General features: G+C 41.0%; 1 protein-coding gene across 1 annotated transcript in view; it reads right to left on the bottom strand.

Annotated features, from left to right (window-relative positions):
• Positions 1-344: 344 nt before the first annotated feature.
• Positions 345-20,733, bottom strand: part of RMI1 (RecQ mediated genome instability 1) — a 56,699-nt gene continuing 36,310 nt past the window's right edge. Inside the window, exons 2-3 of the mRNA XM_089662105.1 lie at positions 8,366-8,604; positions 345-3,960 (exon numbers count right to left, since the gene is read on the bottom strand). Coding sequence (XP_089518231.1) covers positions 2,418-3,947 — 1,530 coding nt within the window. The 5' untranslated portion in view covers positions 3,948-3,960; positions 8,366-8,604 and the 3' untranslated portion in view covers positions 345-2,417. The remainder of the gene's footprint in view (positions 3,961-8,365; positions 8,605-20,733) is intronic.

Here is a 20,733-nt window from a genome sequence, read left to right as displayed (position 1 = left end):
TAGGGACTGATGTGAATGTACAATATATGTATGTAAATTGCTGCGTAAATTAACGGCGCTATAGAAGTACCTGAAATAAATAATAAAGAAAATAATAATTCTGTCCTCACAGATTCACTTTTGGATAAAAAAATGCTATAAAACATATGCTACAAAAAGGAAGGCAGCTGCCAATAATCAACTTTAGGGCAACTACTAATACAACACTGTGTTCATGCAGCTTTTTTTTTTTTAAATCTTAGACTCAGATCTATTAAGAATATAAGGATAAAGGAAACAATATTATTTAGTAAACCATGTACAGAAAATGACTGCCAAAATAAATGGAATACAGAAGGCATGTATCTTTATTGTATGTATCTTTTATTTAATTTTTTTACTGTATAGGATATACATTTTATATAAAAAAAACTGTACAGAATACAACTATCCATCAAACTAAAACACAATCGGGAGAGAAAAACCTATGAATTACAGGTAATAAACAGTAGTCCGGTAATATAAATGTGAACTTTGCATATATATTTCTTTGGTCTGGAAGCTAAGCTTTATAATGGGCCACAGTTAACAACATCTGGCACTGATAACATCTTTAATGAAAATCCTTACGTTTTGTTTCCTACTAGGTTTCCTGCAAGAATTATTCAGATATATTAATACATTTTTTTTTTGTATACTGCATAGTATAGGTGAAAAATATTAATATCACATCACCATGCGCAACTAAAACAAACAGACCTATATGTGAAAACTTTAGTGTAGTGTGAAAATTTAAAATTTCAACTTCTCTACTTCCCAAAGGAAGCCTGTACTTCAGGAAATATAGAAGCTAGTGTGTTTAACAGGCTGAAAATGCAGACAATCTGAAAAATAAAATTTTTAAGAAACTCCAGCATGCAGGTCAGTTTTTTTGTAGAACTTTCCCATGTGAGACCGCTTGTTTCAAACCTAATGGCCTGTAAATATTTTAAGTGCTTGAGCAATTTAATGCAGATGCCAGAACTTCATTTTTATAACAACAGGAAATTTTATTGATAAGTATCAGGAAAGTTGTTTTTCTTAACAAACCTGGTATAATTAAATCTCAAATGTTAAACGCTAAATCTAAATTTGACAGTCTGGGCATATGTCCAATTGAAGGAAATGAACAAGCAGTGCAAAATCTTTGTCACAGGCATGTTGTTTAAAAAAAATTGAGGATATATTAGGGTGCCCAAAGAACTGGCTAACAAAAAGCACACAGATTTTTGGTAACCATTTCTGATAAGGTCAAGTAAGAGTTAAAAGAGAAGTATGGCCTTCGTGTTTTTTCTCAAATTATACTTACCTAGCTGTGCCCTGCCAGCTCTAAATGTGAGAACTCAGCGATCACATGACTGCCGATTTCTTACAGCTGCTCTAAGTCAGTTTCCACTATTTGCTCTGCCCCCTCCGCACACTGGGGCTCTGGGCTGAGGACGGGGAGGGAGTCGCTGACTCAGGCTCTCAGCAGTTTGCTGAGAGGCTGAGCCAGGTGCAGCTCCAGACTCTTGGGTGGATCCCAGCTTTAAAATCAGAATCTTTCCCCAGCCTGGACCAGTTGAGTGACAAAAGCTGGCAGCGGGATCCACAGGAGAAGTACAGCCAAAAGAGCTTTGGCTGTAATTATCCTTTAACATCTTCTCAATGTTGAAAACACTAATCATACACATGGTTTCGCCAACCTGTGAAAGCATTTCTAAGTTACTGTCCATTCCATTTGCTCTGGATGGTACATTCAGCATACCTAATCAGCATTGTACTTTTGGCCAAATTTTGCAGAAAGCTCTAGCTCTAAGCCATACAATTCAAGCTAGCCAAAGTACAATCTGCTCATTTAGCCCTGGTTCACACTGATGCGGTGCGGAATTCGCAGCATTTTCGGTGCGAATTCCGTATCGCATCAGAATCGCACCCTGTTCATGCGAACCACTGCAGGTGTGTATGTTAAGTCAACAACACGGTCGGTCCGCAAAACGCAGTGCGATGTACAGAATCGGATCGCATAGGTGTGAATATCCATGTGATCCGATTCTAGTGCGGACCAAAAAAAGGGTCATGCACCTTTTTGGTGCGGGTGCGGTGCGATTCGATCCATACAAAATGTAAGGCTCCAATCGCACCGCACACAAATCGCATGTGATTTGCACAGGAATGCGGTGCGGTTCCTGTGCGAATCACATGCAATATACCGCAACGCATATATGAGAACCCAGGCTTAAGGAGATCTTGTAAAGAATTGAAGATTTGACTTAAAGCTAATCAGGTAGACCACTGCAGATTTGTTGGGAGTCTACAGGATATTATGCAATCAGACTGTGAAAGGTGTGTGTAGCTTTACATACTATAGCAGTTTATTATAAAAAAAAAGTAAGGGGCTAAAGAATAAAAAGGAATTATTATTCTATGTTTAACCTCCTTATTAATGCCAATCTAGTTTCTTCAGTGACATCCTGTAAAGCCACAACTGTTGGGGGCTTGCATGAAATGGTCATTATCCCACAGAAGTCAGTAAGTTCTGTTTGGCATTTCAGAATTCCAGACTTAAGTCTGCTCTGCTGGGTAGGGTCCTTTTTAAGCTTTTTCATCTCAGGCACTGAAAACCCTATGAGTTTTGTAAGGACGTCATTACTGATTTCAACATCCAGGTAACCAGTTCCATCAGATATTTTGGCCTGTACACTCCAAAAGCCACCGCTGCTTGTGAGATTTCCAATAAGAGTTACAATAAAGGCCTTTAGCTTTATCTGTTTGAATGTACCACTTTTGTCATCAAAGAGAACAGACAAATAGGTAAACGGAGGACTATCCAGCTTCACGGAGACAATCTGACTGGTAGATGGCGCATTTGAAGTGACAGCTGTAGGAGTACACCCTTCTGTAGAGGCATTCTGATTTCTATTTATAGGCTCTGCCTGATTCATAGATATCTCTTCTAATTCTCTCTGAATTTCTTCCTCCAAAAACAACTCATCATCTAAGTCATACACTTCCTCAGATTCATCTCTCACAATAACCTGAGGAGGTTCATTAGAAGTTGGAATATAGGACTGTCTTGTACTTGGCATATACAATTCCTGGTCCTGCAGTGAAACACTTGTGCTGTAATTTGAGCTGTCACTTCTACTATGATACCCACTTTCAGGAATTGTGTTGTTGTTGAGGGTTAATTCATCATTATCAAGGCTTGCCAACAAATCTTCATCTGATATCCCTAGTTCTTGCTCTATTGCATCCTGTTGCCTTACTGCACTCTGAGCTTGCCCAGGTGTCCTCTGTGGCACAGAGTTTTCCTCTATTCCAATCAGTCTTGAAAGAACTTTTACTTGTGAATGCTCCTCTGAAAGAGCTTCTACTTCTCCTCCAAGCACTTTCACATTGTCTGGTTTAAGCAGCAGGACACCCAGGCGGCAAGAAATAGTACCCTGTAGCAATATTTTGGTGCCTGGTGGAAGCCCAACATGAAGAGCTGGTAGAGGTTGGTATTCCATCCCTTGAACATTTTGTGTTCCATCAGTCAGCTGCAGCATGAGCATCCGGGTTGGTTTTGCTTCCCATGGCTGCTGTGTTACTTGTGTTTTAGCAGTAACCTGGTCATTTCCATTGCCTCGTCCTCTTATATTTTGAAGCTGTGAATATGCAGGTAGGCTGACATCAACCAAGGAGTCTATTTGTGTGGCATAAAACCCATTCAGTTCAAATTTTAGAGAATCCAAGATACCAGTGGGCAACACTGGGAAATCCAAATCTCTTAAGTCTGCAAGAAGCCATTGCTCAAAAACCTGTTTATTAATTTCAGCCTGAGAAGATAAAGAACCACCATTTTCCTCCAGAATCCAGTTAATGCAAGCTTCTAACCAGGGATCAGGTACTTTAACATGCCAAGTAGATGACAGCCATGTTTTGACTCTTGTAGCATATGTACTCATTTTTGTTGAAAGCCTAGAAAAAGGACAATGAGATACAATGTTAAACCTACAAAAACAGTTCAACATATCAGTAATAGAGATGAAGGGTTTTTGCAAATCAGGGAATTTCTGATTTTCTCTTTATTTGTCCCTAATATATTAATTTAGACTTATTTGATTCGTTAATCATGTTTCTTGGCTTTTTGTGGTATACTATGGATAAAAGGAGGTGTTGCATGTGGTCATCTTCTGGTATTCTCCATACATCCAAATGAACAGAAGCCTAGGTGCTCAGTTATTGGTTGTTTTACCCCTAAATTTTATTTCAAAGTTACAGTGTATCTAAAACCAAAACTTTTTTTAGTTATAGAGTATGGAAGAGTTTGAATTACTGTTACCAAATACCCGAGTCCCTGCTAGGGAGATTTACCCTCTCTAGTTGTCCTGTTGATCATTGTCACTGGGATTGAAAGTGCGAGAGATTCTTCTATTTGGAGTTTACACCATTACAAGAACAGAGGGAAGATCTTACACCAGGGATACTTGTTCAAGTGACAACACTCTAATATGCAATTGGCCTTAAAGTGGTATTAAACCCAAACCCAAAAATGTAATATATTGCAGCTTGCCAATCAGAAGATGTGGTGGCTGCCTTTGTTTTCTTTATTAGGCTTTTTAGCTTTGTTTTTCCCTGGTGACCTGGTCAGTAACACACCTCCTGTATTAGTGTACCCCCACTGCACTGTGGATGAAGGAGCACAGAGGCACCTTTGGACAGCAGCATTGCTAATCTGAGGGAGGGGAGTGTTAGATGTATGAGCAAATTTAAATACTCTAACAAACTGAAGCTGAACACCAGTTAACACTTTATAATCAGGTATGGCAAACAGTTTTTTCCTTTTGAGATAAAGGTTAAATCTGATTATTGTAAGCAGCCCTGTCAGTAGTAAATGATTTGTCTCATCCCTGTAACTGGCCAGATCACCAGGTGAAACTAAAGGAAAGGAAACCTAAACAAGAAAACCACTGCAGCCATCACATCTTAGAATTGGTAAACTGCAATATAATAAACGTTTGTGTTTGTATTTAATACCGCTTTAATTCCAAAGCTTTCCTTTCACTTCCCGTTGTGTTTACATGACAGAAAGTGAAAGGAAATCTCATGAATGGAACACAGCTGGCAAAAAACGTGATGTTATAACCATTACCTTCTCTATCCAAATTTGAAAAACAAAAAAAGCGAAATTGGCTTTAGCTATACTTTCATTCTTGCACTCTGAAGAGGTGATTTGTTTTCATAGCCCAAGCCACCACAAACATCAATTTACCAAGCACTAACTTCAATATAGTAAAAGTGTTAATGAGTTGTTTGAAGTTCAGATCTATTCACTGCTTACAGTCAGGATTAACACTTTTTGAAAAGTCCAACAAGTGAGACGTACCAGAAATGTTCAAAATGACCCTCCTGGCACCAAGGAGGATGTCTTTTTTTTAAATTCTACTAGGTCTTTATAATTAGTTAGTACCATAAAACCTATTTCTTGGAGTCCATTAAGGGACACAATAATTCAGATATAGTCAGGTTATACTGCTATCTTCAGGAGGTTTGAACACTGGCAAACAGAAAAGCTACTAGTCAGTCCACATATAACCTCTCTTTTTCCCCGCATACCTGTTTTTTTAGAAAAGCAGTACCAAAGGGAAAAAAGAAAAAGAGTGGTGGAACCTTTGTCCATCAATGTTCTATAAGAAATAGACCACTAACATGCCCTTAAGAAAAGACTGAGGACTGTCTGAAACTCAGAATCACCTAAACAACCAACAAAGCAATCTAAAACTGATGAGCTATAAAGCCTCCTACAAGACAAGGGAAGCTGCTAACAACTAAGGGGAAGCCAACCTGGTGCTCAGGATCAGGACAAAGGAGATGACTGCCAGAGGGGAATGAATCCACTCAAAAGAACATTGAGAAGGGCAGGACAAAGGAAGGCATTGAGATAACCTTATGCAAGAGACTTTGGATCAACCACAGATGGAAGATCTATACCCAGGTCCCATGAAGTCCTCTAGATGTACATCATCTTCAACAAGGGACATATGCAGCAGTGACCCCATGTGCTCCACCTGCTGGCAGTCCATGAGATGCAAAGCTCTTTGGTGATGATTTCAGCCTGCCATGCACGAAAAGAGGAACAACCAGGTATGCAACCCTTTGCTTTGGTATGAAGACTATCAGTTGAAGAGAATCACATTCCAATGCACTGTCTTTAGGGGAGACAGTGCAGCCAAAACTAGTACTCTATCATTTTCCAGTGTAAAGACTAGACTACTTGTCACACCTAATTAATATCCAACATAGTCTAACCAAGGGAACTGATCCAAACTGACTCAAGGCAGGGTCCCTCAATGAAGAGGGAACCAGACAGAATCCCTAAGTATAGACACACCATGGTAAGTCATATCCAGGGTGGGGAGAAAATGCCACCCTGGTCAGACTGGAAAGCCAGGGATTACCTGGTGCACAGAGACAATCTGGATGTCTTGCTCAGAGCCCAGGCTCATAGAAATAGAAACCTGAGCTCTGAGGGGCTAGAATGACTGAGAAGAAGAGACAATCCTGATATGGGATTCCCCCAATGCCCTACACACCCCAGAAGTCTCTCTGACTGTAGATGAAGGATTCTGTGGCACACACATTGTGTCAGCTGGTGACAGGTAGCTACTATCAATAAACAACTACAAGTCACTAACCAATGGAATCGTGCATGTGTTAGGCCCTTTAGAAGGGTGCTGAGTGCAGGGATCCAAAAAGGTGACCCTTCAAAGTGGGTAATCTGGGCACCCCATAATGGGGGTGTTGGGATAGGGCACTAGGGTGAACACAAAGATTAACTGCGCCAAGGAGTAGTGGTGCTCCCGAGGGAGTCTGGGGGGGGGGGGGGGGGGTTAGGTCCTTGTTTAGGTAGAGGATAGCTAGAATTGGTCCCAAGTGACATTAAAGGTTGAAAGTCCCTCTGGACTGGAGAGGAATGAGTTTATCAATTAAGGGGGGGGGTGCAGGACCCTTCAAGGTGTTTCCAGTCCACACAGAAGAAGAAGTAAAATAGCAGGTGTAGTGGCAAGAGTTTTGCAGCGGAGAGTTAAAAAAAGACCAAAGCAGGCTGAGCTTCCAAATGCAGGGAAATAGGCACTGCATCAGTAAAGGTGGAAACAACCCCTCCTAAATAAGGAGCAGGAGCCTGCAGTGCTTCCTCAGAGCTTGTTGAGGCTTGAACCAGAGGTGGTTTAGAGCTGAAAGAAATTCTGCTGCATATAATATGATGTTTTTCAAGACCAAATGCATAACTTTCAGTATTTCAAATATGAACCTCAAGGGTATAATTCGATGCTCCAATCTAACCTGTCCTGCAACTTTGCTTAAAGTTAACACCTCTCAACTGCATTGCACTTATTACGTGCTCAAACACTAGAAAAATGCTCTTATAACACTGAAAACTATTCACAATTTCAGGACTAATTTACAAAGAAAATTTATTTAGAGTATGTAAACCCAACATTTCATATTCCTGATATGTACCATGTACTTGTATGAAAAAGTATCCTGTTTTTTGCATTGCTTCCTTTGTGTGAAATTCCTGGTGTTCCTGCCAGTCTCTCCGCTTTCCTATTAAAAACTGAATACACTAGGCTTGAATTCAAAGCAAGGTCAGTTCTCTAGCAACACATAAATGATGAGGTTGTGCCAAGAAAATAGATACCAAGCATGTCAAGCCTTTGAGTTGCATGCACCCCTCGAACAGCGAAAAACTTCGGTACCCTTAATTTCTCATAGGAAATGCTTTAAAAGTCCCCACAGGCCATTAGTTTATAGTTAACCTTGAGTAATGGGCCTAGAATTATTATCCTCACTTTGACACAGGGAAGGTGGGAGCAGAAACTAGAAGTGATGTTATATATCTTGCATCTGAGACCTTACTGGGTAGGGGAAATTCAGTGAACAAACATTCACTAGTCTCTCTCTCCTCTATCCAGCGACAACCGCGACGTGCATCTTGGGCACGCAAGTTGAACAGTGGAGCCCGGGATGCATGGCAGGGAAGGCAGCACTCGTAGGGGTCAATGAAAGCAAATCGACAGCTGTAGAGTCCGCTGCCACCAGCATATGCTATTCCTAGATTGTAAACTCCAAGGAGCAGAGCCCTCTAATCCCTCTTGTATTGAACTGTATTGTTACTGTACTGTCTCCCTCCATAATGTAAAGCACTGAGAAAAAACTGTTGGCGCTATACAAGTCCTGTATAATAATAATATAAATAAAGCAAAGCAAGAACACCATCCCATCTCCTCTAACTAATTACCAAGACGTTTTTTTCCCTAACTGTCCTTTTGACTCACCTGCAGCTGCAGTTACTTGATGTTCAGGTCCCGAGTCTACTCACCTCTTTTGTTTACATCTGGTGTACACGTCACGATCTGTGTGTTCAGGATATTTCCTATTGGTGGAGGAGCAAGTTCTAGCAATGGGGGTCCTATCGCAGTGGCTTCAGAGGCAGCAGAACTACAAGGAGACAGAGAGGGGACCAGTCCCCAAGATGCTAATGATCAGCCGAAACGATCCGGTTCCAGGGAAAGAAAGAGGCGAGTACTGAAGTCTATCTTGTGGTATGGTAGAACCAATCTAGGAGAAAGGCAAATTGTTTAGTATTTACTCTTAAAATTCTCACTTATACAGTGCAAATATGTGCTTCAACAATTCTTATAACAAATCTCTTAACCCTTTGGTGCCGGCGCCTCCTGGCCAAGTAAGGTGATTGTGATGTTGGGACGTGGGGCGGGGTTTAGGGTCAGGGTTTAGGGTCAGGTGCCAGCCGTGATTGGCTGTCACAGCGGTCGCATGATCGGAAAGGTTGCGATCGCAAGTAGTGATTGGGGCATTTCCGTGAGGCGCCGGTAAATGTGAAGGGAGTGCGCTGGGTGTGTGCTCTAGGCACGTTTGTTTACTTTTGGTGCATGAATAGGCATCAAGGCCCAGCAGCTTAGAGTCTGCATATTTGCATACTGTCGGCGTCATCAGGTTAACAAATAAAACACAGTATCTTAACCACTTGACCTCCAGAGGCTTTACCCCCTTGCGTTACTTCAACTGACAATTGCATGGTCATGCAACGTTGTACATAAATTACATTTATGCCCTTTTTTTCCCACTGACAGAGCTTTCTTTCGGTAGTATTTGATCATCTCTGCGGTTTTTATTTTCTGCGCTATAAACAAAAAAGCTGACAATTTTGGGGAAAAAAATTCTATATATATTATTTTTTTACTTTTTGCTATAAAACATATCCAATAAAAAAAATTTAATTTCTTCATAAATTTAAGCCAAAATGTATTCTGCTACGTCTTAGCTAAAAAAAAATCCCAATACGTGTAAATTAATTGGTTTACGTGAAAGTTATAGCGTCTACAAATGGCGGTATATATACTGGAATTTATATTTTTATTTATACTAGTAATGGCACCGATCAGTGGCTTATAGCGGGACTGCAGCAGGCATTCTGACACTGGGTGGGAACTGACTAACTGCCACTGACATCCCCAGTGACACTAATACAATGATCAGTGCTAATAAAAAGCACTGACACTGTACTAATGACATTGAGCAGGAAGGGGTTAACATCTGGGGCGATCAGAGGGTTAACTGTGTGCTGTGTGTGTTTTACTAGATAGACGTGCTGTTTTGTTTCTCTCCGCTGTGCAGAAATACACACCAGCATGTCCATGCTGACAGCAGAAAGACTTGTGTTGTTTACACACAGGTCTCTCCCATCACCTTTGTCTGATGACTGCCGTGTGCCGGCTGGGACCAGGTGATTGACATTCTCTAGCCGCCAATAGTGGTGTGGGTAGGGTGCCCGCGTGCCACCTGCCCGGAAATGAAAATCACGTATATATATATATATATATGTGATTTTGTGCAGCCCTGTAGCAGTACTTCTGCTATAGGGCGGAGAGCAAGCGGTTAAAGCAGGGGTAGGCAACCTTTGAGAGGTGGAGATCTACCTGAACAACATGAAAGAGAACAAAGATCAACTGGGTTCAACGGCTTTTTTTTTTTTTTTTTTTAAGGATTTAGTTAGTAAGGCCTAACTAAATAGTAAAGATGACACAATGAAATCGTAACAGTTCTAATAAAACAAACGTCACTGTAAAAATATAAACTTGGCCTACCTCAAAAGTTCATGTCAGTGAGCAACATATTCGTTTACAATTTTGTCTTATTTAGAAAGAGTAATTGGCCACCCCCCACAAGGCAGTCCCTCCCTGCGCTGCTCTGCAATATGGGAGGAGCAGTCTGGGGGTGGGCAAAGCAGAATCTACCCTTCATCTGCCTGTGATCGACAGGTTACCGACCCCCGATTTAGATGCTGCTGTGCATCTATATGGGCACAATAGCATCTATATGAGCACAGCAGCATCTTTATGCTATTGTGGCCATATAGCTGCAGTTGTACCCATAAAGTGCTATTGTGCCCTATTGCCCAGTGTAAGACACTGAGCTTGCACGGCTGCTACCGTTCTGGATCTGGCAACTACCAGGGATAATGGGCGGAGTGCTTTTGGTATCACTCCACCTGACAGCGAACGACTGGTAGATCGTGGTCCACGGGTTGCTGACCTTGGTCTTAAAATGTCCGTGCTGAAAGTGCTTGTAAACCCTTACATACAGTGACGTGACTGGCCTCAGGTGATACACAGAGATGACACAAATTCTGCTGCATAAGTTGTACCTGTATATTTGCAGCCATCTCTCCTCTACATCCGTTCAAAGTGTTGAATTCACACAGCTTGCCGGAGAGTTCAGAAACAAAGGGGGTGGAGGGCAGAAATTACACTCCGCAGAGATCAGTGAGGGAAGTGAGGACACACCTTCCCTGCTCACAGGAACAGAGCTGAGGCTGTCAGTCTGCTGGAGGTCCGTCCCCTGTAACCACTTTTCTCTTGGTGTCAAAAAAACTTGTCAGAAGTGACACATATGAATAGCAAAGGAAGGAAGCAGCAGACAGAAATTACACTTCGTGCTCTTAATTGAGACAAGTACATACTATAGAGGGATATGCTTTATTTATATTTCATGTCTGAGGTTTACAACCACTTTAAGCCGCAGAGGTTCAGAGGTGGAGGATCACAGATGACACTCATGGATGGATTAATACATGTCTGGAGAAATTTTGCACTGCACTTGAGCACTTTTTGGAGATTACTTGAAAGTTTTTGCATGGACACTTTAAGATATTGGGAGGAATTTATTAGGGCTGCTATGTCACTTTTCTGGCATAATCCCTCTTGTTAATGTATTGTGCTAAATTCATGAAACATTTTGCGACACTTTTGGTTCTGACAGCGACTTGTACACCAATTCAGATAAATCTAAAATGTGCCACTTTACATTATATTGCATTAAATGCGCCACTTTTACATTGTGTCGCATTGAATGCACCAAATGTAAGGGCCCATTCACACCTCAGCATTTTGTAGCTTGAAGCTCTAGAACTCTGGCGGAGACAAAAATCAATTATTCTCTTTGGAGATGGATCATGTTACTTGAACCTGAATGCCTAAAGCTTAAGGAAACTTCTGGAGATTTTTTTGCAGCTTAAATCGGGGAGACTGGTGCGTTTAACTGATTTTTTTATTTAATAGAAATGCATGGAAACGCTTCATTCAAGCGTATTTTATGCATTTTAGATCATTTCTTCTGACGTTTTTGAGCGTTTTTCTGCTCAAATGCAATAAATATTAAATAATTAAAAAAATACATAAAATAACCATAAATAAAATAAAAATAAATAAATAAAATAACCCTAACCCCTAATATTAACTCCTAACCTAACAAATAAATTAATAATAAGTAAATGAATAATAAAACTAAAATTAATAAATAAAATCGTAACGATAACCTTTAACCACTAACCCTAACCCTTAAGTCCTTATATAAAAAAAAGTTAAGAAAACAAAAGCTGAAGAAAAAGTTGAAAAAGATAGCAACAATTGATGAAACAGATTATATTTTTCTCTATTGGCTAATGAAAAAAAACCCCAAAGATCAAAAAGGCTTTAAAAATGCTGTACAAAAAGGCTGAAAATTGTGCATACAAATGCCTGGAAAAATGCTCAAAAATGCCATGCTCAGGTGTGAATGCAGCCTAAGCTTATTAAGACCAACTCTCTTTTTGTGTACAAAGTGCAAAACTGGCTCAGATTTTGCTAAAGTGTCTCTTGTGCATTCTAAAAGTGGCACAGCGGGGCGCATGCGCGGCCAGCTCCCGTATGGACGTGTAGTGACAGATGCTCCGTCCAGCCGCCAGAGCGATCGCAGCTCACACAGACACCAGGGATTTTAAACCGCACAGTGACCTGCATAAGAGGTGCCCAAACATCACCAGCTATGCCCCGGAGGAGGAAAACCCCGGGACAGCAGGGGAAATTAACGCAATTCTTCCCTGCCGTCACAGCAGGGATCCAAGATGGTGCCGGCGGCAGCTCCATGAGGGAAAGCAGACAGGAGAAGGACAACTCAGTCCTGCAGAGAGATCCCAGGCTGCAGTATCCACTATACCCAGGGGACCCTGGTGAGTTGTCTCCCCCTCTGTCCCCCACCACAAGTAGCCCGGCCAAGTCTAGACCTTGATTAGACCCTGAACAACAACAGCCTACTTTTCAGGCCCTCAGCCATTCATCACCTCAGATCAACACAGACCTCCCAGCCATAGAAGCATTCCCTGCAGCAGACCAACCTTTAACCGAGATATGCATGAAAAATATGCTTTTATCGCTCAGACAGACCCTACATAACAATTTATCATCATCACTAATACAAATCACCACCGTGGTCGAACAACAAGAACACAGATTACAACATATTGAATCCAGAATGGGTGACATCATTACAGCACATAATGATTTGATTGACGCACATACAGATCACACGTCTGACATTGAACAAATCAATCTGAAACTAGCTGATCTAGAAGATCGATCAAGACGTAACAATATCAAGTTCAGGGGTATCTCTGAAAACGTCACTAATGAGGCATTACTATCCTATATACAACAATATATAAAACTCCTCATTCCATCTCTCTCCGACCTTGAGCTGGCTATAGACCGAGCCCACCGACTACCTAAACCCTCATTCCTGTCAGCATCCATCCCAAGAGATGTCCTGGCCTGGATTCACTTTTATCACCTAAAAGAAAAAATTATGTTGGCGTCCGGAAACACATCTGCACTCCCGCCATCACATGCAAATATCCGGTTATTCGCAGACCTCTCAAAGACCAAGCTACTTAACTGCAAAAAGATGATTACCATTACTAAAGCCTTAAGAAACCACGACATAGCATATCAGTGGGGATTCCCCACAAAACTAACCGTAAGACACCACGGTAGAGTTTTTACAATCAAATACCTCGAAGCAGGCCTAGACCTACTTAAAGATTGGAATATAATCCCTGTGGACGCACAACAATCCACACCTACTAATCTCCAGAATATGGAGGCTGAATAATCCTATTGCAACCCACCTCTGCTGCACTACCAATATACCACCTCAAAGTTGTTATCCCACATCATCATTCTCTGGCGATCGGCCATGTTCAGAAAGTTTTATGTTTACAAGATATGTTTGGCATGACCTCCTTTACGGTCAAATCCTGTTCAAACCCCCCACATCTAAAGTAGCAAGTGAAGCTACTCAGACCACCTGCATTTTATGCAAGTTTTTTTTTTTACCTCCTTCCACCTCCCTCCTCGGCACCACCAGTCGTCCAATATTGCTTCAATATTTACCTGACCTCGACGAACTTTCGTGAACTTCCCACCTTAAACCCAAGACCGAACCTAAACCGCTTTAACAATACTGACGGATTTTTCTCTCATACAGATATACTCGCACGACCTCGCATTTTCTCAAGATTCATCTCAAATATTCTGCTCAGCACTCAAAGACTCACACTATGATCAACGTCACATCTCTCAATGTTCGTGGCTTAAACTCTCCATTCAAAAGATCGATGCTCCAAAGAGAAACTAGAAAGACCCAAGCCGACATCCTTTTTGTACAAGAATCTCATTTCGCTACCAACAAGAACCCCAAACGTCACCTCAACCGTTTCACGCACATCTTCATGGCTACTAACCTCAAGAAAAAAAACGGTGTCACTACAGCTATAAAGGACTCTATCCAGTTCCGACTCATTTCAGAAACTACTGACCCTCAAGGTCGCTACCACATCCTAATCTGCCAACTAAATAACATTCTCTACACTTTAGCAATTGTCTAACAAAAACCAGATGAAATTCTACAACAAGCTATACAGCACCATCTCTTCTCTAAAACAAGGCAGACTCATTATTGGAGGAGATTTCAATATTATTGGCAATCCGCAGATAGACTCGTCCTTCAACAGAAGATTACCTAAACAAGCCTTCAACCAATTCCTACACAACCATGACCTCTATGACATCTGGAGATGCCAGCACAGCAACGAGAGACACTACACCTAATACTTTCCTTTCCACCTTTCATATTCCAGAATCGATTTTTTCCTCACAGCCAAATGGACACTGCAACACATAATATCGTCCAAAATTGGTACAATAACCTGGTCAGATCATGCTCCAATCAACATATCATTAGACGACAGTCAACGCTCAGCAATCCCGCCCATCTGGAGACTAAACTCTACAATTTTGAAGAACCCAGAACACAAGAAACATTTATTAGGAGCGCATAACTTATTTTTTGACACCAACTCTACTCCTGACATACCCATAACCACGCAATGGCTCACATACAAGGCTTACATGAGAGGTATCCTCATACAACTAAACTCCCGTATCAAGAAGAAACTGTCCCAACAAATTGACCAACTCCTAACCTCCATTAAACTGAATGAAGAAACTAACAAAAAAAACCCAAACCCCTCCACAGCCGCAACCCTGACCTCAGAGAGAAATAAATTACAAATAATTCTGTTACACAATTACGACCTTAACCTGCAGAGAACCAAATCCAAATTCTATGCACTTGGTAATAAAGCGAGCTCACTCCTATCGAAAACAATTAAGCAAAAACGGCTCAAATAAAAAATTGCCACAATCCAACACCCAACCACACAGGCACTGCTTACAAACCCACAAGACATTTCCAACGCCTTCGCGACGTATTACCAAAAATTATATAACATCAAAGACGACCCTAACACAAACCAACCCACAACTACAACCATTCAAAACTTCCTAGACACTACCAACTTACCTCGACTCACATCATCTCAGCTTACATCTTTCTGTACCAATTTCTCCCGCAGAGATAGAACAAAGCATAAAAACATTACCCCTGAGCAAATCTCCAGGGAATGACGGCTTCACAAACAAATTCTATAAAACATTCGCACCCAACCTCACATCACATTTATCTGACTTATTTAACCATGTTGCCTCTACAGGTACATTCCCTTCTGAAATGCTGCAATCAGAAATCACAACCATTCCTAAACCAAATAAAGATCCCCAACTGGTCCAAATTACAGACCGATTTCACTATTAAATACGGACATAAAACTATATGCCAAACTTATCGCCCAAAGATTGCTTCCCTACCTCTCCACACTAATCCACCCAGACCAAGTGGGATTTATCCCTGGTCGACAAGCACCAGACGCAACTAGAAGAATTATTTCCCTCTACAAACTTGAATCCACTAAACAACCCTCATTACTCTTGTCTCTAGATGCCGAAAAAGCATTTGAACGAATCCATTGGCTCTTTACGAAACTCACTCTCCAAAAATTTGGGATTACAGATTGGATGTTATCAGCAATACTCTCCCTCTACTCCAATCCTTCTGCCAAAGTCTTAAATAACAGTACACTCTCACAACCCTTCCAGATATCTAATAGCACCAGACAGGGCTGCCCACTATCTCCCATAATTTTTACCTTATTAATTGAACCCTTAGCATCCAAACTCAGAGGTGACCCAACATTCTCTGGTATCACTCACCTTAAAAGGGAACACAAAATTAGTCTCTTCACAGACGATATTATCCTAATGGTCACCAACCCTTACAAATCACTCCAAACGATACGCTCCCATCTCCACAACTATTCAGAAGTCTCCTACTATAAACTTAACGAACCAAAATCCTCCATTTTAAATCTATCCTAAGATCCAAAATATGGTGACCAAACACTTCCCTTTCGCATGGGTACACCATAGCATCCCTTATTTGGGAATGAAACTTACTACCACAACAAACCAATTATATGACGCCAATCACAAAATGCTACTTGAATCTATCCCACAGGAACTTAAACAACTACGTACATCTTCCCTTTCGACAATGGGTAAAATAGCAACCCTAAAAATGTGCATATTACCTAAAATACTTTACCTATTCCGTACTCTTCCCATTTCAGTTCCCGACTCCTTTTTCTCCAAACTCCAGGCGATACTAGCCAAATTCACGTGGAATTAAAAAAAACCTAGATGCACGACAAACTTACTAATACGACCTCCCTCTAGAGGAGGAGCAGGTCTCACACATTTAAAATCCTATTACAACGCCATGCTCCTAGACCGGGTGTCGGCAACCCGCGGCTCCAGAGCCGCATGCGGCTCTTTCTCATCTTTGCTGCGGCTCCGGAGCACACTGCCCACCAGGTGGTCGGCAAGCCGCAGATCGCGAGCCACATGCGGCTCTTCTGTGTGCCGGGCGCCCGCTCCCCTCCCTCCTCAAAAATCCGGCCCGCGGAGCGTGGAACATTGGCTGTCAGGATGTAGGTGGGGCAGCCAGGATGTAGGCGGGGCAGAGTGACGAACTCCTCTCTCAGTCCGCCTACATCCTGAAGACCAGAACGGCGCGGGAACACAGCGAGAGGAACGCGCGGAGCAAAGGTAAGTGAATTGAGACAATATGGGGGATGAATTACTATGTGGGGGATGAATTACTGTGTGGGGATGAATTACTATGTGGGGGATGAATTACTATGGGGGAAGAATTACTATATGGGGGATGAATTACTATGGGGGAAGAATTACTATATGGGGGATGAATTACTATATGGGGGAAGAATTACTATATGGGGGATGAATTACTATGGGGGAAGAATTACTATGGGGGATGAATTACTATATGGGGGATGAATTACTATGGGGGATGAATTACTATATGGGGGATGTATTACTATTTGGGGGATGTATTACTATGGGGGATGAATTACTATGGGGGATGAATTACTATAGGGGGGATGAATTACTATAGGGGGGATGAATTACTATAGGGGGGATGAATTACTATGGGGGAAGAATTACTATGGGGGATGAATTACTATAGGGGGGATGAATTACTATATGAGGGATGAATTACTATATGAGGGATGAATTACTATATGGGGGATGAATTACTATATGGGGGATGAATTACTATGGGGGATGAATTACTATAGGGGGGATGAATTACTATAGGGGGGATGAATTACTATAGGGGGGATGAATTACTATAGGGGGGATGAATTACTACGGGGGATGAATTACTATATGGGGGATGAATTACTATGGGGGATGAATTACTATATGAGGGATGAATTACTATATGGGGGATGAATTACTATGGGGGATGAATTACTATGGGGGATGAATTACTATGGGGGATGAATTACTATATGGGGGATGAATTACTATATGGGGGATGTATTTTCAGTTTTAAAAATGTTTCTCTCAAAATAAATTTCAATTGTGGTTTTGGCGAGATTTGGCTCAGTCGAAAAAAAAGGTTGCCCACCACTGACCTAAGGCTATGATTGTGATTATGACGATACACTGTGGCCCTGATTAACCCTTTGCTTACTGGGCCCTTAAACCCCCTTCATGACCAGAGCGTTTTTTGCAATATATGCAGTGTCGGATTTGTTTTAAATGTTGCAATGGTTTTGCGGCTCCCAGTCTTTTTTTCCCTCTCGGAAACGGGTCCAAGTGGCTCTTTATGTCTTAAAGGTTGCAGACCCCTGTCCTAGACCAACTCTTCTTCTGGTGGCATCCTACTAAAGATAAAACATGGACCAATATGGAAAATCTTCCACATCTACCGCATACACTCGACAAGTTATTGTTCCTATCTCAAAATACCAAAACCCAACTTCTACCCAAACATCCGTATATAAAAGCCACCTTACAGGCCTGGTTTGATCTCTTATCCTCCAACCACCCAGACAGTGAAACTAAAAAAATTCCTACACCTATTTCCACTCTGCACCTCCTCATTCCCTCTTTAAATCTGACACAATGGGAGAATCGAGGTATTTCTCATATTCGGGACTTATACACAAACCATAGACTAGACTCCTTCGCTACTCTCCAAAAGAAATTCCACCTCCCTGATAATGAAAATTTCACCTACATAAGAGTAGCCCACTCCTTACATACAATGGTCCTGTCTTTAGAACTAACAATCCCCACCACTGCGTACCTTTTCTTCCACAAAACGCATTATCCTAAGAAAGGAATCTCGACTTTCTATACGCTCATAACTAATGCTCAGTTTGCCATACATACCATTTCCCTAACTAACTGGGAAAAAATCCTTTTCCAACCAATATCTCCGCACATCTGGGCGAAAACTTTCAACATCACCTACAGAGCCTCTAAATGTAGCTCCCACTGGGAATCATACATGAAAATTTTACATCAGTGGCATCTAACACTCGTTAAACTCGCCCTTTACAACTCCCAACACTCACCTAAGTGCTGGAGACAATGCGGAGAAATGGGAACAATCCTCCATATACTCTGGACTTGTAAATCTCTCAAATCATATTGGAATAAAGTCTTCCAATTAATCTCCTCAATATCCGGAGTCGAAACAACCCCAAATCCAGCCCTAGCCCTCCTCCACATAGGAATAGACAAATTTCCTCCAGATTCACGTACCATCATAATCCATACATTAGCAGCAACTAAAATTAATATCACTAGATTATGGAAATCCACCAAAGCCCCCTCATTCTCAACCCTTATTTCTGATCTTAACCTCCAGTGTGGAAAAGAGAACGGCAATCCAAAACTTTTCATATCATAAATTCCAATTTCAATGGTCTCGGTGGCTTCAAGACCCTAACTGCTCCATTGAATGACAACTATAAAATCTTAATACCACATCATAAACAACGCACTTGACTGGTGCCTTCCCCCCCCCGCCCCCCCCCCCCCTTCCTAATGTTTATCACACTCCCAACCAACTATGGTTCACATTGATCCGAGCATACCTCACAAGTTTCTGCGACCATGCTCATATCGTCCCCAGCCATTTGGTTGGGATATGCTCTCTTTTTTATGTATATATTTGTACCACATGTTTCATCCTAATGTGAACAACGGTATTTTACAATGTACATTAGCATGTTTGTTGAAACCCTTTAAAAAAAAATATTTGAATATAAAAGTGGCACAGCATGAGCCAAATTCAAATACAAGTTTTAGACAGGTACATGAATTTGGCACATTTTTCACCACTTGCACCACCAAGGCAAAAATACTTTTACAAAATGTGCATGCGCCAGCCCTTATGAATTCCCGGGATTGTTTTTTAGTGGTTAAGAATTATTGAAGCACATATTAGCGTTGTATAAGTGGTCATATATATATTGTTTGAACACGTTTAATTGTGTGTTGGTATACAGCAGCTGACATACAGTATATGTAGTAAAGGTAGCACTGGTGAATTGTGGTAAAACTGTTAAAATTAGATGTTTGCCCAGAGTGGAACTTTAAGCAGGGATTTTAAATCACATTGCACATTCAATGCGGTAATATTCTAATGACGCTTCTAAAATGCTTCACAATCAATGCAAACAAAAACTGCTAAAAAAAAAATGACATTGTTATAGATTAAACCATCCCCAAAATATATAAAAGCATAAATTAACCCATGTGCTTGCAAGAAGCCTACATTATAAACATAATGGAAGAAACAGTATGCATATCAATGATTGCCCATGTTCAAGTAATATGAGCTGTAATAAAAACAAAAGGGAAACAGATCACTAATAATGCAAGCAAGTAAATTATGTTATCTTCCTGTAACATATGTTCACCCTCAGGAATGGCATTACAACAGACCTATAACTTGAATGGGAATCTGTGCATAATGTCTGCAGCCAAACTAAGGTTTTACCAACACAGTAATTAGTGTGGTAGTCAATGGCTGTACAAAGTGTTACACAAAATCTGAACAAAGCTTTCCAAACAAACCAATAATATGCACATCTCAAAGATTTGTTTTGGTTGGCCAGGTAGCACAAAGCTCAAAGGCAAGTAAGAAAGAAAAAAAAACAAACAAGGGATGCATGGCAAATTACCACAACCATGTTCACCCATTTCCACCTGAATATCCTTGCATTATTTGCACACAAAATGTAAAACGCAGGAAATAAAGACATGTTTCAATGTTCTAACAGAAAAATAGATTTCTACGATGTAGCCAAAAAGCATTTACCAATAAACAAACTGAAAAAAAAATGTAGTTGATAAAGCTTGTGCAAGGACTTGCTCAGAGGGGGGGAAAAAATCACTCACTATTCAATCACAAATGTAATTTTCCAAGGCTAGAAAAAAGCCTACTGATCTTTGGCTACTATAAAAACCTGTTTCCATGCTTTGCATATAGGTGTGTGTGTTTTTTGTTTGGTTTTTTTTGTTATTCTAAATGCAGATCATTGTTTTCACAGGCGCATAAACCTGCACTGTATGT

The sequence above is a fragment of the Staurois parvus genome, unplaced genomic scaffold, assembly GCF_062004578.1.
Source record: "Staurois parvus isolate SC_StPar_1 unplaced genomic scaffold, SC_StPar_1.0 ptg001432l, whole genome shotgun sequence".
NCBI lineage: Eukaryota > Metazoa > Chordata > Amphibia > Anura > Ranidae > Staurois > Staurois parvus.
The sequence above is the reverse complement of the archived record's forward strand: the minus strand, read 5'-3'. Positions and strand labels throughout refer to the sequence as shown.